The following is a 17,868-nucleotide window of genomic DNA, read 5'->3' on the forward strand; positions in this document are numbered from 1 at the left end:
CAGATCCTGGAATAAGACCTGGAAGAACTTATGACAGAATAGAAAATCTTTCTAGAGCATCCTATGACAATAAATGACAGCAAATTGAGTCATGCACTATGGTATCAAAGACAGAAGTGATGATTATCAAGTGTACATGGAACTGGGACTTATGACTTCCTGAAGACAAGTGTCTCTGGAGCAGCTTTCCTAAAATTCCTGTTTCCCATCCACCCATCAGATGTTTCCTACCCTTTCTCTTGATGAATGTCTCCTTCAGACATTGGGATGTCACCAAGAGAAGGTGAAGAACAGACCAAAGCTACACCATAGTTTGTACAAACATAGTTAACTGGCAGTGCTCACAAATTCTGTTATAAGGTGTGTAGTTATGCAAGTTTGATAGTCTTTGGTGGGCTGATGGCTTAAATAACTTGCCAGCAGATCATACACTAGAATCGTGTCACTGCTTGTGATACAAGAACAGGTGTATTCTTGCCCATTACTGGAATGCAGCTACTGGGGCGGGGTTTCAAATTTACCAGTTCAGACAAAGATATCATCTTCAGGTTGCAACAAAGGAAACAAAAGAATGGAAATCTCTTAGTAGACATTTATTTTTTTAAATTATGGATGTTTATTGAACACATGCTGTTCCAGTTAAAGTTCCACTTTTTAACAGACAGCCATTCCTAAGACAGAAAATTATGTCATTCCCCTTGCCACCAGAGGTTTGGACCCCTGTTTGACTGGTGTTCTACTAGAATGATCAGTTGGGCACATAATATCCCCTGGCACTTGTCTGAAGTCTTGCAGTTAGAAATATAACTTGCAATGGACACTCCATTAGCTTGCTGCTAACTTGTATGGACTATTCATGCATTCAAGCAGGTTTCCTAGGGAAAAAAACCACTTCCAGTGGAATGTGGTATGCCTTACAAAATTCTTTGTCCATCTTTCAACCTATATACTTGAGACTTCAAGAGATAAGTAGGGTCTCTCCCTTGGGGACTATTAATATATTAAGAAACTCAAGCATGCCTGAGAAACCATACCTTGATGAGCAATATACACAGAAAACTATCATGCCTATGAAGTAAAGGAATACTGTGGTGGCTTAACATCATACAATTGAATAAAACTGCTTTCTAGAAGAAATATTTTCCTTGGTACATTTCATTCCTAGTTTGATGGTCTTTGAGAAAATCTAATAGGATTGTCAAAGGCAAAATGATAATGTGGAAACACAATAAGTGTAGGCTTCTTTGATGAGTCGTCAGAGGTTTCTGTAGGAGAGAAATAGAGTGAAAATGGATGGAAGGGAGAGAACAACATCTGTAGAACCTATAAAGATCTGAGGAGATACTACAGTGGAAAAAAAGAAATAAAAGGAGAGAGTTTAGGGGACAACAGAGAGGAAACTCTCATGCACTATTCGTGTCCCCTTAAAAGCTCCATGCAGTATTATAGGCCCTGCCAAGCTGCAAAACTCAGGTGACCCACAGTGATCTAGTGGGTCCCCTAGCACCTGCGCAGGAGTCAGACTTCTGGTCTCAGGGCTCTGAACATGGTGATTGATTAGAACAGTGCAGCAAATGGCATTGTCTGTGCTGACATGGGGAAGAAATCAGATGCAGAGAATTGAGAGACAGATGAAGGAAAGACCCAAGGCAGATGTGATGAGGAGGAAGCAGCACGACAGCCACGCTCATAAGAAATGCCCACACCTTGAATCATCAGCCTTGGGCAAGACAGCCTGTACAGAACAGCCATTCCATTTCCTCAGCTAAAAGCACACTGTTGTGCCCTGGCCTACGCCAGAACCTGCCAGTGCCCCAGGTCTCCCATATCTCCCCTCATTTTCTGTAGTCTTCAGGGCAACATGAATTTCATTAAGGCTAATAATTAGTCTAATGAGGCTAAACAATTAGTCTAATAAAGCTAAAATACTTGTTGAATAATCAAAATCCTCCCTTGAAAGGCAGAAGGAAGAAGTCTATTGCCATGAAATAAACAAAATAACTAATAAAAGGAAAACAATTTTTATCACAGGCACTCAACTTCTCACATTCTAGTATAGCAGGTATTATTCAGAGCAGTAAGAAGACAACCACATCTTGAAAGAGCTTGTAACAGATATTATGGGGAAAAAAAACCCAAAAAACAAACAAACAAACAAACAAAAAACAAAAACTGTGAAGAATGCAGCAAAACCACACACATTTACATACATTTTTTCTCACTCTTCCAATTCCTCATTACCTTGGACACAGTATCCTTAGTTAATCAAGGAATGTCAAGTTCAAGCACAAGCTCTGTGGTTCAGCTCAAGTTACTGTTTTGCAGCATGCAATTTCACTTCTGAATTACTCATTCCTTGTTAGGGTCTCTCTTGCAATTTTGCTCCTGCCCCTAACCTTTAAAGATAATTCAGCAGTGTGCTTGACAGCAAAAAATATCATTATCTTCCTAGCAGGCAAAGGATACACTTTTAGAGGAACATAAACTGGATTTTCAGAGATAGTGGTTACCTGCAGCCCTTACTGGCTACAAAAAATATTTTGGGCGCTATTACCTCTGAAAGGTCAGGCTCTCAACATAAACTGGAATTCACCCTCAAAACAGAACAGTTTCCATGCACTGAAAGAAAAGTATTCTGGTCAGATTTAGAGAAAACCTTGGGCAGTGCTTTCACCAGAAATGGATGACAAATTTCAAAATTGTTTTTAGGAGGGCTCAGCCATGAGGAAGGGAAACAAGCCATCAGTGACACAACTCACTGCCACACATAAACCATCTCACATATGAGAATAATAAAGGCAAAAACTGTTGTCAGTCTCCAAAGAGATTTATCAGGTGATACCTGGTCTAGATAAGAGATGAATTTCAAATTCCTCCTCCTTCCACCTTTGACCACACTGATTAAAAAAGCCAAAACTGATAAATTACTGATGATCAGCTCTCTCAGTGACAGAGGAAACCAGTTGTTACATCACACTGAGATATTTTCAGCACTACACTGTCTTCTAAATGTGGTGCTCTTTGCTGTATATTTTTTGCTGAGGCTATCACCAAGTATTGGTAGATGTGAGTCAGGGACTGCATATTTGCTACTGCAGATCCACCCTCACCAATTCAAAGGAAACAGCTCCACAATGAGAGATTAGTGACAATTTAAGAATAAAGGCGCTTTTTTTTTTTTTTTTTTTTTTTTTTTTTTTTAATAGATATATCTCTTTTCGGAAAGGAATTCAATTTTTTATTCCTGTTCAGGTTTAGCAGCAGATAAACAAAATTAGCTGGAGGGTTACTTACTTTCAAGTAGATCCAGTGTTCCACTCCTCTCCTGGCAGAAAGAGAAAGGAAAGTACCTTCAGGTTTTCAAGGCACAGATCGTGTATTTCTTGTGGTATGAAGTAATTTCTTTTAACATTAAGCTGTGCAATTCACCAATTCCCAGAACTGCATGTTAGAGTTTACATTCTGAACAGAGCTAAGTGCCTTCACTTCCAGGGCTCTTTTGTCTTTTAAATGCATCCTCCTTGGTTGTATTTCACGTTATTGTGTTCTCAGTGCTTCTGTATAAATGAACATATTAATCCTTAATTTTCTGGGTTTATAGCTCCATTTGCCAAGGAATAATTTTTCTTCTCTTGGAAGCTGCAGATGCAGATCCCCACTGTGCCAGCTTCTTCCTGTCTGGAGTGGTCTGGCAAAAGGAATTAGTTCAGGAAAGTTCATAAAAATGTATATTTTATTTTCATTTTTACCATACTTCACAGCTGTCTCACTGTGTTCTCATCACTTTTTTTTTTTTTTTTTTTTGAGCATATTTATGAAAGCCCATCACAGAAGCTACAGTCTGCAGGGCTGGAAAGCTGACCTTCTATCACAAAGGGTAGAAATATGGGAGCCTATCTTTCTCCTATCAAATGACAGTTCCTCCACAACTCTTTTACTCTTTGGAGTACTCCTGAGAAAATGCAAAACCTCAATTTTGACTTGGTCTAGCATTCTCAAAAGCCCCACTTATAGCAGCTTGAGAAGCTGTGAAACTTGAGGGCCATTTGACAATTTCAGGTATTTGTAGGCAGAACTAAATGTCAAGAGCATTAAAATATGGCATGGAAGACTACATGGGTAGGATATGCACCACTCTGGAAGAAGACAGGTTTTGGTAGGATAAGATGAAACACAGACTCCAGAAAGAAGTACAAGTGCAATACTGTTTGTGATTTCACATTTAAAAACATGGCACATCCATGTAGAGAAAAGTAGTCGAATTGTAGCAGCCAGTTAGAGCTATTGTATTTTTCTAAACCCCAAACTGGTGCTATAGAGGTACCATCCACAGAGATAAGGGACTTAAATGAAGTATCAAATTCATGGAATCAACTTTCTAAATCTTCATCTACTGAATCTTGATAATATCAATGAAGAGAAGTGAAATGCCTATGAGTTAGAGTGTATTTGAAAAAAGCTATCTGAGATTCCCAACTAGGATTCTAGGGCTTTTCAAAGAAGTCGATCCCACCACAAATGCTTTCTCTCTGTCTTTGAGAAAGGACATAATGAAAATCACTTCTCACAAACAATAGATTCCTTCTCCCTTCGAGTACCTCATCATTGCAAAGAGCCCAACACCCCCAAAACAAGATGGGAGGTAAAGGAATTGGTATTTACTCTCACAGAACTTTTACAGGCATTTTGATGTTGCAGTGCCACTATAGGCAACAGGATCTAACTCTTGTTCAAAGAGCACCAGCTCTGTGTTCTGTTTTACAACAGAACTAATACACTATGGAAACTCTAATTTAGATGCCCCCCTGCATATGCTGGTAAAAAGAGATATATATTGGATATTAAGACACAATCTGGAGTCTGCCTCACACCTCCTACAATGAAGCTATTGACACTCACCCATCATCACCTGGGCACTGCAAACCACGCTTGAAACAGCTCATCAGCAACTGGTAGGCTCTGTTAAAGCCATAGAAGCATTAATATCTGATGTCTTCCCAAAAGTAAAGGGGTTTTTTGGATTTTTTTTAAGCAGAAAATTCTGAGAAAGGCATTATTAGTTCATCATAGGATGCACCAAAGGCAGTTAATCTCCTGTCTGCATCTTAAGAAAAAAAAGAGGAGAAAAAGATAATTTAAACAAATGCTACTAGCGATAAAAAATTCATACTGATGCTGCATTAAATGGGAGGCTGAGGTATCCAGCCATGGTCTCCAGTAAAAAAGAAAATTATAGGGTCTATCAATTAGAGAAGTGGTGCTCTGAGCCTATGTGCTGGCATGCTTACAGTTTTTTAATGTCTGGCAGGATGTTTTACAAACTAAACTCAGCAAGATGACAATTCCACCAGAAGGTGCTTCAGATGGTTTTGCTAATAATTTTGATCAGCTGAAATGGAGAAAAACATCACTTCATTTATTTGACTTTTCCAGAACCTGTCAAATCTGAGCAGAACAATTAATTGCCCCCTTCTATACCTCCCCCTGCCATCTTTCCCACCTTCTTCCAGAAAAGATACACTCCAATTGATTTACTTTTTCTACAAGTATTCTGCACGTTCAGCCTTTGTTCCCAAAACAAACTTTGGTCATTCTTCATGCACTTCCTTTCTAGCAGGAAGCGCCATTTCTTGAGAATATTTGTTGGAGGCTGGTACTACTACTGCTGCAAAGATGTAAGTGCTAACCACCATATATTGGCTTTTGTTTTAATAGCCTTTTAACCAACTTTGTTAATGGACTGAATGCAATTTAGATATGGAACTTGGCTAAAATGTAGCTTCAATTGGCTATTAAAATTTAAGAGCCAACTAAGATAGCTAATTACAAAAAAGCTCCAGTGATAATGCTAAGCAGAATTAGTAATAGCAAATGACAGTCTGTCTAGTCTTATTCCCAAAGGGAAAGAAACTCTTAACTGAGAAGTCAACCAGACAACGTGCAGAAAACCTAATTGCATTACTGGTATTATGGCATCCCAAATCTGGCAGCTCACTGGGACAAAACAGTGAGAAAACTCTGTCAAACTACTCAAGAAAGCAACTGACCCACTTCTTAATGCTAGCTGCAGCAAATATTGGGAATTATTATTTTATATTAACTTAGTGGAAAATAGTCCTGTAAAAATTATCAAACCAGCACCATCTAAAAAATATGTTATATCCATCCTGAATTTGACTGTCGCTCCAGATATTTTAGATTAGGGGAAAATATAAACAATCTGTCTGCAAAATGTTCAAGCAATAAAAGAAGCATTCTGTGCTTCATTATCAATATCCTCATTACACCATCAGGTGAAGTGCTGACTAGTTCTCCTGTGAAGATTTATCTTGTATGGTGGCCACTTTGAAACATAGGTAGCGGAGTCTTTAACATTCCCTACTCAAGTGTCTCCCTGCTGTGCCTGTAAATGTCAGTCCAGTTTTTTCACGGCTGCACGCACAGATTAGAAACAGCAGGAGAGCTTGGGAGTATGACTACAATACTAGTAAGGACACTTGTCTTCATGGCACTGCTCAAGTGATTCTTGGAATGCAGGACCCTGCTGTTTTCTAATATTTACACACAACTGGAGTCATCAAGAGCAGTAAATGCAGTCTAAAGGCAGCTTGCTTCTTTTGTGTTAGGGGCTTTACTTTCAAACGGGGATGTCAACAAAATCCAACTGCACCCTCCGCCTCTCTGGAAGTGCAGCATTTCCCTGGCAGTGCTTTGCAAAGCAGAGAGAACACGTGTGTGCAAGCACGCACTGTATGTGATCCATACGGTAGCACTGCAGGGATGATCACAGCCTTCCCCTCCGCTCCTCCTGGCCGTCCCACGCTTTAAACACTACTGCAGTTACAGCAAGCTGGAGCCTGGAGTTTTACAGTGCCTTGTGAGCAGAGACAAGCCCTGAAACAGCATTCACCTTGAATAAAAAGCAGAACACTTGTCAGGACATCATTTTCCAGGACACATTTCTGGGGTGGGAGGAGGTAGGGGTGGCTTATGAAATTCGCACCTCAAAACATTCTTTTCAAATATATGGAAATCACTGTTTGTTCCTTTTGGCTTTGGTGGTGTCAAAAGAAAACACACCACTTGAAAACTTGGGAAGTAATCAAAGGAAGTTTACTGGTAAATAAGTTACTAAAAAAAAATAAAATGTCAAACAACTGAAGTACAAAAGAATGACATTAATTTTGAGTACGTGACAAGGAAGAGAATAGAGTATGCCTTCCTGACAATAGCTATTCAGAACATCGTAACGTACTTTCTGAAAAAAATGATTAAACAAAATCATTAAAATGATAGCTAGGATTTGAGGAGTTTTAAACTTGAGAGAGGCTTTAGCAATCCTATTTTTACATCTGAAATGAAGAGCATGTTATGCTTAATGTTGTCAGCCACACTTTGCTAATACTCAGGAAAACAAGCCTAACAGTCAATAGAAATGAGAAAGCACCTCTTAAATATGGTATTCCAGTTTTATTTCAAAACAACGGATTCCCTTGTTACAAAACATAACCTCATCATTCATTCATTCAACATTTCAAGCTACAACGTATTTATTTAATCTCATGAGTTGCTACTCAGACATTATACAATCAAGCAAGCTGGACATCCATACGAATACACTCTCACTGGCTCATATGGACTCCTTTTGGTTTGTCAAACTTTCTGTTGCCCTGATAAGAATGAGGTTCATGCCTTATCATGCGTATGTTGCAGTAGATATATGAAAAGTAGCAGTGTTTCACACTGGAATTCAACACTATTTTTTGACTTACAATTCTGAAGGGAGGTCTCAAAGCTAACCCTGGAAGTACTTTTATAAAAGGATTTGGAAGATTACATGCTTCTCAAAGGTAAACCACTGTTGCTATGAGAAGCAGATATGAGACAATACTTCACTGGAACTAGATCCTGCACAAAGTTACTCATAATTATATTCTAGTCTTTTCACTAATACAAAAAGAAAACCTGAGGGGGTGGTTGAGAATAGGCATTGGTTTTTGGTTGGTTCTTTTCTTTGCCCTGGGCCCTTTGTCTGAAATTCTGGTCTCTTTTCTTTCCAGAGAAACTGTGAATAATTGGAAAATGATACAAACACAAATACTATGCAAAAAAAAATGGCTAAAATTCAATACCTGTCTTCCAAAGAATTGTTTAAATGCATTTTATACAAACTAGAATGGAAGGACATGATTTTTGCCTTACGTTCTGTTTTTAATTCAAACACTTGAAACATATTTAAAAGCTATTTCTGCTTCTTCAGACTTCATCTGTGTGCATTTAAGTGACCACCAATATGACTTTACTTAAAACTGTGAGACAGCAGATGCAACACTGCTGTTTCTTATACAGTATCCATAAAGAAATTATTAAATAAGGTTTTATCTCTACATTACAAAGCAGGAAAAAAAAACACTTTAGTTTGCCTTTAAGACATAAATTCATGTATATAAAGAATAAAAATGCATCCCCACTTCAAAAGTTGGCAAAATTCTGCATTAGTATTTAAGTATACATAAATTATGCAAATATTTTAATAAAACATTTATTCTTCAAAAACAGGTACAAACTGTAGTCCATGTTTTTACAGGATTCATAATTTAAAAAGGAAAGAAAAAGATTCCAGTGCTACAGAAAAGAAAAAAAAAATCAGAAATGAGCCAATTAGCACAGAGCAACTTGATTTGTTGCTCCATATATTATTTACTTCTGGATTCTCTTTCTGGTTGCTGTGCTTTTCTTGGGTTTTGGTGAGGTGATCTTCTGGGTTCTGCTAGCAACTGCATCTGCAATTCAAACAAAACAAAAAGACACACTTTGTGTTAAAATAACAAAAACAGATCACAAGAAAACATTTTTAATTTTTAAAAGGATAGCTCAACTGAAATCATTCATTGATCTTTAAGTGGGGATGGGGAATATGCCATGGACAGAGGAGAATCTACAACTATTTCTGGGCACTGACCTTCTTCCAAAAAACATATTGTACAGTTCAACTTCTCCAAGAGTATCATCACACAGAGTTAAGTAACTTTTTTTAGCTCATCTTCACCAAAAGAATTAGATCCTCCACAAAATCTACACCCTTCTTCCTCCCCATGTGCAAACTTTTAGTTTTATAACGCTTTCCAGTATTAAGCCATTTTTTTGGACATTGTGAGCTCATCCAGCTCTGGGATCACAGTTTAACCCCAGACAGTAACTACCTACCATGCAGAGTTCATTCACTCACTCCCCATCCACTCCCACTGGGAAGTGGAGGAGAATTGGAAAAAGGAAAAAAAAAACATGGGTTGAAATAGGAACAGTTTAGTAATTAATATAAAGTAAAATAACAATACAATAATACAATACAACACTACAATAACAAAAGTAAAAAGAGATGAATTACCACACATGTAAAAAAAACCCCAGCCCACAAGTGATGCAGTACAAGAGCTCGTCACTTACAGACTGATGCCCAGCCCAGCCCTTCAGCAGTAACTGGCCCCTCCCAGCCAACTCCCCCATTTTATATACTGGGTGTGATGTTCCACAGTATGGAATATCCCTTCGGCCAGTTTGGATCAGCTGTCCTGGCTGTGCTCCCTCCTGGCTTCTTGTGAAGCTCCTCCTCGGCAGAGCACAGGAAACTGCAAAGTCCTTGACTTAAGGTAAGCACTGCCAAAACGTCTGTGTTATCCACATTATTCTCATACTGAATCCAAAACATAGCACCACACCAGCTACTAGGATGAAAATCAACTCTATCCCAGCTGAAACTAGGACACTTAGCAAAGAAATCTTGGTCTGGTATTCTCACAGTTTAGTGAAATGTGGCATCTTGGAGCATTCTGAATGGAGTTTGTACAAGAGGAGGTGGAAGGCACACAGTGAAAAAGAAAGGAAGATTTCTGTCTGGCAATGTCAGCTGTTAAATCAGCTCAGCTATCAGTGCAACTGTCCCTACAGATTCAAGCCACCACTTGACAATTATTTTATTAACAAAGGTAAGGAATAATCCCATCTAAATAAGATTCTTAGTAAACCTGGGCAGGCAGGTTGTTCAAAGAGACCATACCTAAAACAATAATAAAAACCTCCCTGCACTTTGATTCTTGCCTGCCTGCTACCAGGAAAAAAGGAAGAAAACAAACCACCACTGCTCATTTCTGTGAATTGCATTCAACTGCAGTCACTTTGACAAAAAAAAATACCACACATAATAAAAGTTTCTACCTTTTTTACATAGACAGTAACAATGAAATATTTTTCATCTCCTAGTAATTTTTTTTTTTCTTCTTAATCCTAAATTTCTCCTTGAAGATAGCATGCCAAACTACTTCAGTTCTTGCTTGTAAAACTATATATAATTCCACGATCCTTGTCAAGTTTACACAGGTAAAGAAAAGTAAAACTGAATTTCACGCAAGTCGTTCAGAAAGAAGCTGCTTGGTTAAGACAACAACCTTTGAGCAGTGGGAGTCACCAATCATTCGAGTTCTAACCCAGCAGTACTGTTTATAGTTCTGGGCTCTCTCCCACAAAACAGGTCTGAGAAAAACAAGGAGAAAAAACGGTTTCCAGCTCTCTAACAAAAATAACAAGAAAACATTGAATTTAACTAGTTTATCTGAAGAGAGTAGAAAAAAGAAAAATGGGAGACATATGATGTGCAAAAGGTTGCTTCATAGAATGAGTGTGATTTTCACGACCACAGCAGCTAGGACAACTACTAAACTTAAGGGAAATTCATATTAGGTAATAAAAATATTAAAAAATTAAAGGTTTTAAATATAAAAAATATTAAAATATTCCCCCTTATTAAATCCTTTGTAATAGTACGGATAGTTAAGTATTACAAGTGGTGTTCACCAAGGAAGTTCTAGAATAATCATACAGGTTTTAAGATAAAACAATAGCATATATCAAGATTAACACTAACACAAATTGATTAGACTGGCGTATAGAGCAGATCTCTTATTGATGTCCCTTCTCATCTTCCAATTCTATGTATACTGTTTTAGAAACACATAAATCTTATGACCAAGAAATATAACTGTTTAAGTCAAAAAATTAAAGTTTCTATAAAATTCCAGAAGTTCCTTTGGTAAAAACAGTCACAATTTTCCTGTTTAAATTGCCTTCTTTGATAAAAAGGAAGACTGACAGATTTGGACACAGCAACTGAGCAGATAAAATCAGGTAGGATTTAGGTGACAGTTCTAAGTTACATCATAGGTTAGAATACGTGAAAACAGAGCCACATGCGTTCGCTCTGACGTCAGCGACCATCAGGTAAGTGAAAAATATCTAATAGCAGATATGCTAGAAGTGAGCCAACTGCATCACTTCTATATGCTGAATCTACACCTGACAAAGGCTAAGCATATGTCAGTCTCCAGCTACTGGGCTGAAGAGTTCCAGCAACTGTAGCCCTTGAAACCAAATTTGTAGTCATCATCATTGAATAAAACACCTAACATCAAAAGAAGTGGTGGAGTACATTGATAAGAAACTACAAGGTTTCCTTTCTCAAAAAGAACCCCAAACCTAATGTCCGTGCATATGTGTGCACAATCTTACAAACATATTTTGCTCTAAGTTCACCTATTTAAGAAACAAAGGTCAGCAAATCTGGAGTGGTGGATGATGTGGTGGTGTTCTCTGGAAGAGATGTTCTCAACTGGTGTCCACATGAATGAAGTTTAATCATCATTTCTGTGTAGACACCCCATGTGTCACAGCAGGACAGTGTTAGGACTGACATTGCTTTAATAAAGGCAAGCACATGCCTGTATTAAATTAGTTCACGCATAAATATGTGAAATTGCCACAGTTAACCTGAGAAGTGATAAGGCAGGAATGAGACTGTCCCTAATCTGCGATCTTACATATGCCACTACATCAGATCTCAGTGCAATAAATTATTCCCAAGAATAATTTTGATATTAATTTAAGTAATAAATACATACCTGTGATTTCCAAAGCAGATAAATTTATAACTGCCAGTTCATCAAAATCCTTCCAGATCACAGTATCCCTTTTCTCTTGTAAAATGTGCTTCAGGCATATTTCAGCTGTCTTTGTTGGTAGCAAATAATCAAGCCATTTTGCTAGATGGCTCTCTATGAGACCTTTTTCAACTGTCTCTTAGAAGGGTTCTACAATCATCAAATTGAAAAAGGAAACAAGAAAATGGAACCCATACATTTGCTGTTTACATATTGAAGGAATAAGAAAATAGTGTTGGAAGCTGAAGACTACATTCAGCAACCAGCTGCAAACATCAAATGGGAACTTAGACCAGGCTGCAACATTTAATGAGTTAAACACCAACATTCTCCAATCACTTTGGGCAGTTTGAATATGGCGTCAATAAAGAGATACTTTTAAAGAAGATAAAAGAAAATCTTTTAAGAAGATTGCAAGAAGATGAAGTCTCCTTTTAAGAAGACTCTTCCTTGTTTTAAGAGTCCTCTGACAAGCTCTTTCCCAGTTCAGCCAGGGAACCCGTGCATAACTGAAAAAACCTGGCGAATAACACTTCTCAGATAAGCATTTCTCAGTACTCTGAAGCTGCTGAAGAAATTGCAAGGGTGACAAATAGTAGTTGTGGTTAGTTTGTTTTTCTGTTTTCACAGCAGTCTTTTTCTACAAGAATTCAGAAATACAGCTCAGGAAGAAAAAAAAAAAAAAAAAAAAAAAAAAAGAGAGAACTCCAGTAAATATATGATTGTGGGGTGGGGATGAGAGAGAAAAGTCAGTGAAGTTGTGGGATGGGGCTTCGCTTTAGCTACTCTCTTCTGCCAAGTACTCCCTTTTCTGCAACAAATAAAGCAAATACTTTTCATACTCTCATAAGGAAAAACATCAGAACACAAGAATCTATTATTTAGGACTTTATGCCTGTGTATTTCTTACAGATAACAACAAATATATGAGTATTCTTTTAAAACTTTTAATATAAAATTGTTCCAGATGAAACTGAAACCTGTTTACTTCTATTTGCAAAAATTGCTGCACTGAAGATATTTCAAAACACAATTGTACAGAAACAGAAATCATTCATCCCATGCAGCATGTGTCTGAAATTAACCCTCCTCCTCACCAAACAGCAATTTGCAGAGGAAAGCAGTTTAATTCAAAACATTACTTGCAATCTTGGAAAAGGTTAGTTCCCTATAAAAATCTGAGTCACTGCAGTACAATTTTTCTTTCCTGTAGAAAAATTTCACTTGCAAATTTTATACCTGAGTTTGAATTGCAATACTTGTTCAACATACTGCAATTCATCTTCAGATCACAAAAAAAACCAACCAAAAAAGCAGACATAACTTTTTTTCCTTAAATTACTTAGTTCTCCATGTAAAGTCATTATACAAAACTTTACATATGGAAAATTTTTGTTACAAGGTGTTTTGATTTCATTTAATACTTTTTATTAGCAGAAAACACAAGAAAATCCCAAGAAATGTAAAAAGGGAACCTAAATTATTTACATTTTATATGTTCAAGGGCTAGAAATTATCTGAAAATGTTGTACAGAAATAAGCCTAAAATATAAAGGTAGATTAAATAAAGGACTGTGTTCCAAGCACACACAGAAGTACACAGTAACACTTCCATACTTTACATGTTGGACACTAATTTTTTGTCTTTATTATGATTAGTAGCACATGTTCAAAGTAATTCTCACTGAATTTGTCACTTGCAAATTGTAAAAAAACCCCTAGTATTTGTGAAGAACCACAACGATAAATTAAATGTAAAGCAAATCTATTTTAACCTTCCTATTCACAAAATTTAAAAATCTTTAAAATTAAAAGCACTTCGTACCACACCTTTTCTAACTGAATTTCTAATAGCTTTTGAAGATCCTCAAACAATCTCAGGGCAGGCATAAAAGTCAGATCACTTCATATTGTGTTTCAATATACTTAATGCAAAATATAGAAGTGAGTTTGCCAGTATTTCAGGCAACTGAAAACAGTATTTCTCTGCTTAAAATCCAGATCTTTCTAGTAATTTCTAGATACACTATCGCAGCACCCGCTTTTAACTTCTAACTCTTGTACTAGAACATCTAACTTGCGACATTCCTGAGACAGGTAAGGGAATGCTAAGAAGGGTACAGAAAGGGACAGATCTTTCAGTCACTAAGCACAGAGACAGATACACAGTTTTAAAACTTGTATCTACTTCGTCCTTGAGTCTGTAACAGATAGTTGTCAATACCAAATCCTCCACAAGAAGGGACATATTACACAAATAGAACTACTGTGCAGTACAAGTTTCATAGAAAGTAAGTTTTTTAGGGTACAAGATTAAGAGATGAAAAAAAATGTACCTGTAATGTGGGCATTGGTACAGAGCAGAAAGACAAGTAACAAGGTGCACCATTAAAGAAGTTCAAAAAAGGTATGAATTGCTTTTTCCTAAAGATTGGCGACAAGGCAAATAATTCTCTAGGTTTGTTCTAGGTTTGTTTGAGACTATGCAGAAGCACCAATTAATGCAGCGGTTTCACGCTCGCCAAATTCTGTTTCCCAAATTTAGTGTAGTGGTCTTAGTGTTACTCTCTTTTTTTCTCTTGTGGGAGAGGATCAGGAGAAGCCAAGCAGGCTCAAGCATAAAAATAAATGAATACTTTTATTAATACACACTAAAAGAATGGACAAGAAAAAAAGTTGAAAAAAAATGAAACTTCAAAACACTCCTCCCTCTCTCTACAAACTGTTAACTTTCCTACAAAATAACATAGAGAGACACAACTTGTAATTTTCAGTCAGTTTTACCATTTGAATATAATCTTTCATTACTTTGGGAGAGGAGTCTCTCTAGAGTCTTATGGAGACATTCGCCAGAAGACAAAAACAGTCTCGTGGCTCCCAGTGTCACAAATCTGCAACCACCCAGAATTTTTGCATATAGTGCTGTTCCACCCATTAGCAGCCTTTCCCCCAGATACTCATGGGCTTCTCAGTGTATCTGGAGTACCATTTAAGAATGCTTCTTCTAGTACAAAACAAGGATTCTCTTCTTCTAACTCTAAAATCGTCTCTGTCTCCAAAGAAATAGAGACCTCCTTTTACCCCAGGAGCTGAGGGCTTCAAATCACTTTCTCTCTAAAATCAGCTTCATCTCAAAGGCTGAACCTCCTTTTACCCCAGGAGCAAGAGGCTTACTCTGTTCCAGATTCTCACTTAAATCTCAATTATATCAATCCCGAACCTTTGACTAGAGCCAGCATTCCCCCAAACAACATTAGGATATTACAAAAAATAGTCCATTTCTCCATAGTTTACACCAGAGAAGTCTGGTTAAAAAATGTCCACTTCCTCCTTCTAATAATCTTTATCAGTTCTTTCACTCTTGCTCCACTGACTTCATGCTGTGTCTTTTCTATGCCCACTCTGTCTCCTTCTTCTCTGTCTCAGATAAGGGTTAGGCCTTGGAAGCTTCATGTTGCCAGGAAAGGGTTAAATCTGCCCAGTGGCCATGTGATCTCTGCCCCAGGCAGTCTCTTTCCCATGCATCTCAGATCAACCTGGTTTCCTCCTTCTACTCTTTTCCTCTCCACCTGGGAATCACCAGAGATGGGGAGAGGGGTAGTTGATGTTAAACTGCAACCTCTCCTCCCCTGCCGGGAGCCAGTGGAGACCAGCCAGGTCTTGAGCCCAGCTTCCCCCCACAAAGGGGGAAGAGAGCAGCAGGCTCTACTCGATGTTACCTGTTCAGCTGGCCAGGAGGAAAAAGGGCTGACTTGAACAAAATCAGGATTTATATGGGTACTTCCCATTTAACATTCTCAGTGGTCAAAGCAGATGCCAATATCCAATACTAGCCTCCGACAGGTCCCTGTCCTTTCCAAAACAATTCCAAGGTCCTGACAGGGCAACACTCCACATTCCTCCCCAACTGAAAACCAAACTCTGGCAACCCATGACAAAATGCAAAAACGCACCTCCGTGGACAATAAGTAATAAATCTTACTTGAATAAAGAAAAGAATATTTAAGACAATAACCCAGGTACTGATTTATGCAAAGTCATGTAAGTTAAATAAACATAAAGCTAAGTACCTATTAATTTGGAAATAATATTAAACCACCATTTTGGAACGTTCTTCTAACCAATCCAGCAGTGTGACTGCTATCATATTGGAGCTATTCACATAGTTCTTTACTTATATTGCAAGAGTAACCAAGGACCCCAGGTAAGGCCTTTACATGGTAGATGCTATCCAGCAATACAGACCTGCAGAATCCCTACCCTTAGTAGTACTGACTATTTTAAAAGTATATTAAAAAATACAGTACTTTCATTGTCATATCTATTTTAGTATGTGTCTTTATATGCCCTAATTAATAGACCCAAAAACTGTCTTTAAAAAATCAGAACAGAAAATAAAAAGGCTATTCTAAAAAAAAATCTGTATTGCTCTAATCCAATCTTCATCAACCCTGATATTTAAAAATACCTGCCAGGGTAGTTGTTTTATTTCTATTGTAGCTTTGAACCCAGGATTATTCACAAATTCTCATGAAACTCTTGTTTTTCCAGCATTTATGAGATTTTCACTGAGGATGCCTGTACTATCTGCCTATTCCACAAAACTGATCAAAGATAAGCATATTAGTCCTATCATATTGTGAACGACACCCCTGCATGAGCGTTGGTGGATATGCTCAATGTGTGCCAAAGTCTGGTATTCTGTTTTAACAGTACTATCATTTATAAGTCTCTACATTTTACTACTGTACATGAGGGCAGCTAACACTGAAAATGGAGCTGCAACAGAGGGGAAAAAAGCTTTTCATATTTGAACTAATCTCTTCTGACAGCTTTTTTCCTGGTCGAGATAGATTGGCTAATATAACACTTCAACATCATCCACATTACTTTATAAAGGATACCGGGCAAAATTCCCCTTTTCAAGAAAGCCTATGGCTAAAAAAAAAAAGTAAGCTGATATCATGCTAATATAAATAGAAAACAATTTAAGACTTTCACCAAATTTCATGCAACTTATTTTGGAAGTCCAACACAGCTTGTTTTTCGAGGGCTTTCAAAAATTCTGTTTCCAAAAAGTCACTTGATTGCTCTAGAAACACTGATAGCTGACAGGATTGGAAAAGAAGACCTTTGATGACCTCATCTGATGTGGCCACTCTTACACTGAGAACAACCAAGGGCAGCTAACAGCAGAAGCAAGAATTTCCAGGTGACTGTCCTTTCCCAGTGCCCATTCTTTCTTCCTCCTCTTCCACATGTGGGGGCTCCCCAGCCCCAGCAGATTTCAATACTGGCAGACTTCCTATAGCCACTGAGCACCTCAGGGCACTCAAAATGCCACACAGCTGATCAGGATCTTTTGGGGACAACTAATCCTTTGAACTGGACAAGACAAACTGAATAGTCAGATGTGCTTAATGCTGACGAGCTAAACAGCAAGAGGATGCACAGTTCTTGCCATTGCTTTCTGTTCAAACACTTATGAGATGTGGCTTGAATACCTGAAGACCAACCACCATTCCACCGTATTTATGCCCCTTAGAAACCAATAAAGTAGAATTGCAATTTTTAAAGCATTCCTGTATGACTCAACTTAAGAGGTATCAAGAAAATATCCATTTTACTGAACTTCAGGATTTTTTTTTTTTTTTTTTTTTTTTTAGTCACAGGAAAAATCATTTAATGGAGAAACAAGTCCATGGTAACAAAACTAGTCACATTTGGAAACATAGTTTTAAGTATTTCTATAATAGTCAGCCCTTTTTGAACTATAAAAGCATCAGAATAGAAAAGATTATGAAACAGTTGCCCTTTCCTTCAACACAGGTTTATGAATCATGTAATAGTTGGTAAAGTTTTTAATTCCAAATTTGGA

General features: G+C 37.6%; 1 protein-coding gene across 5 annotated transcripts in view; it reads right to left on the reverse strand.

Moving 5' to 3' along the window:
- Positions 1-8,526: 8,526 nt before the first annotated feature.
- The window catches only part of VRK1 (VRK serine/threonine kinase 1), a 36,405-nt gene continuing 27,063 nt past the window's right edge, over positions 8,527-17,868 (reverse strand). For all 5 annotated transcript variants that reach the window (XR_005701538.2, XM_040068660.1, XM_040068659.1 and 2 more), the window contains one exon: positions 8,527-8,783. Coding sequence is in view for 4 of the 5 variants with exons in the window: in XM_040068660.1 (XP_039924594.1) it covers positions 8,701-8,783 (83 nt within the window). In the remaining variant the exon portion in view is untranslated. The remainder of the gene's footprint in view (positions 8,784-17,868) is intronic.

The sequence above is a fragment of the Hirundo rustica genome, chromosome 6 (assembly GCF_015227805.2).
Source record: "Hirundo rustica isolate bHirRus1 chromosome 6, bHirRus1.pri.v3, whole genome shotgun sequence".
In the NCBI taxonomy this organism is placed as follows: Eukaryota; Metazoa; Chordata; class Aves; order Passeriformes; family Hirundinidae; genus Hirundo; species Hirundo rustica.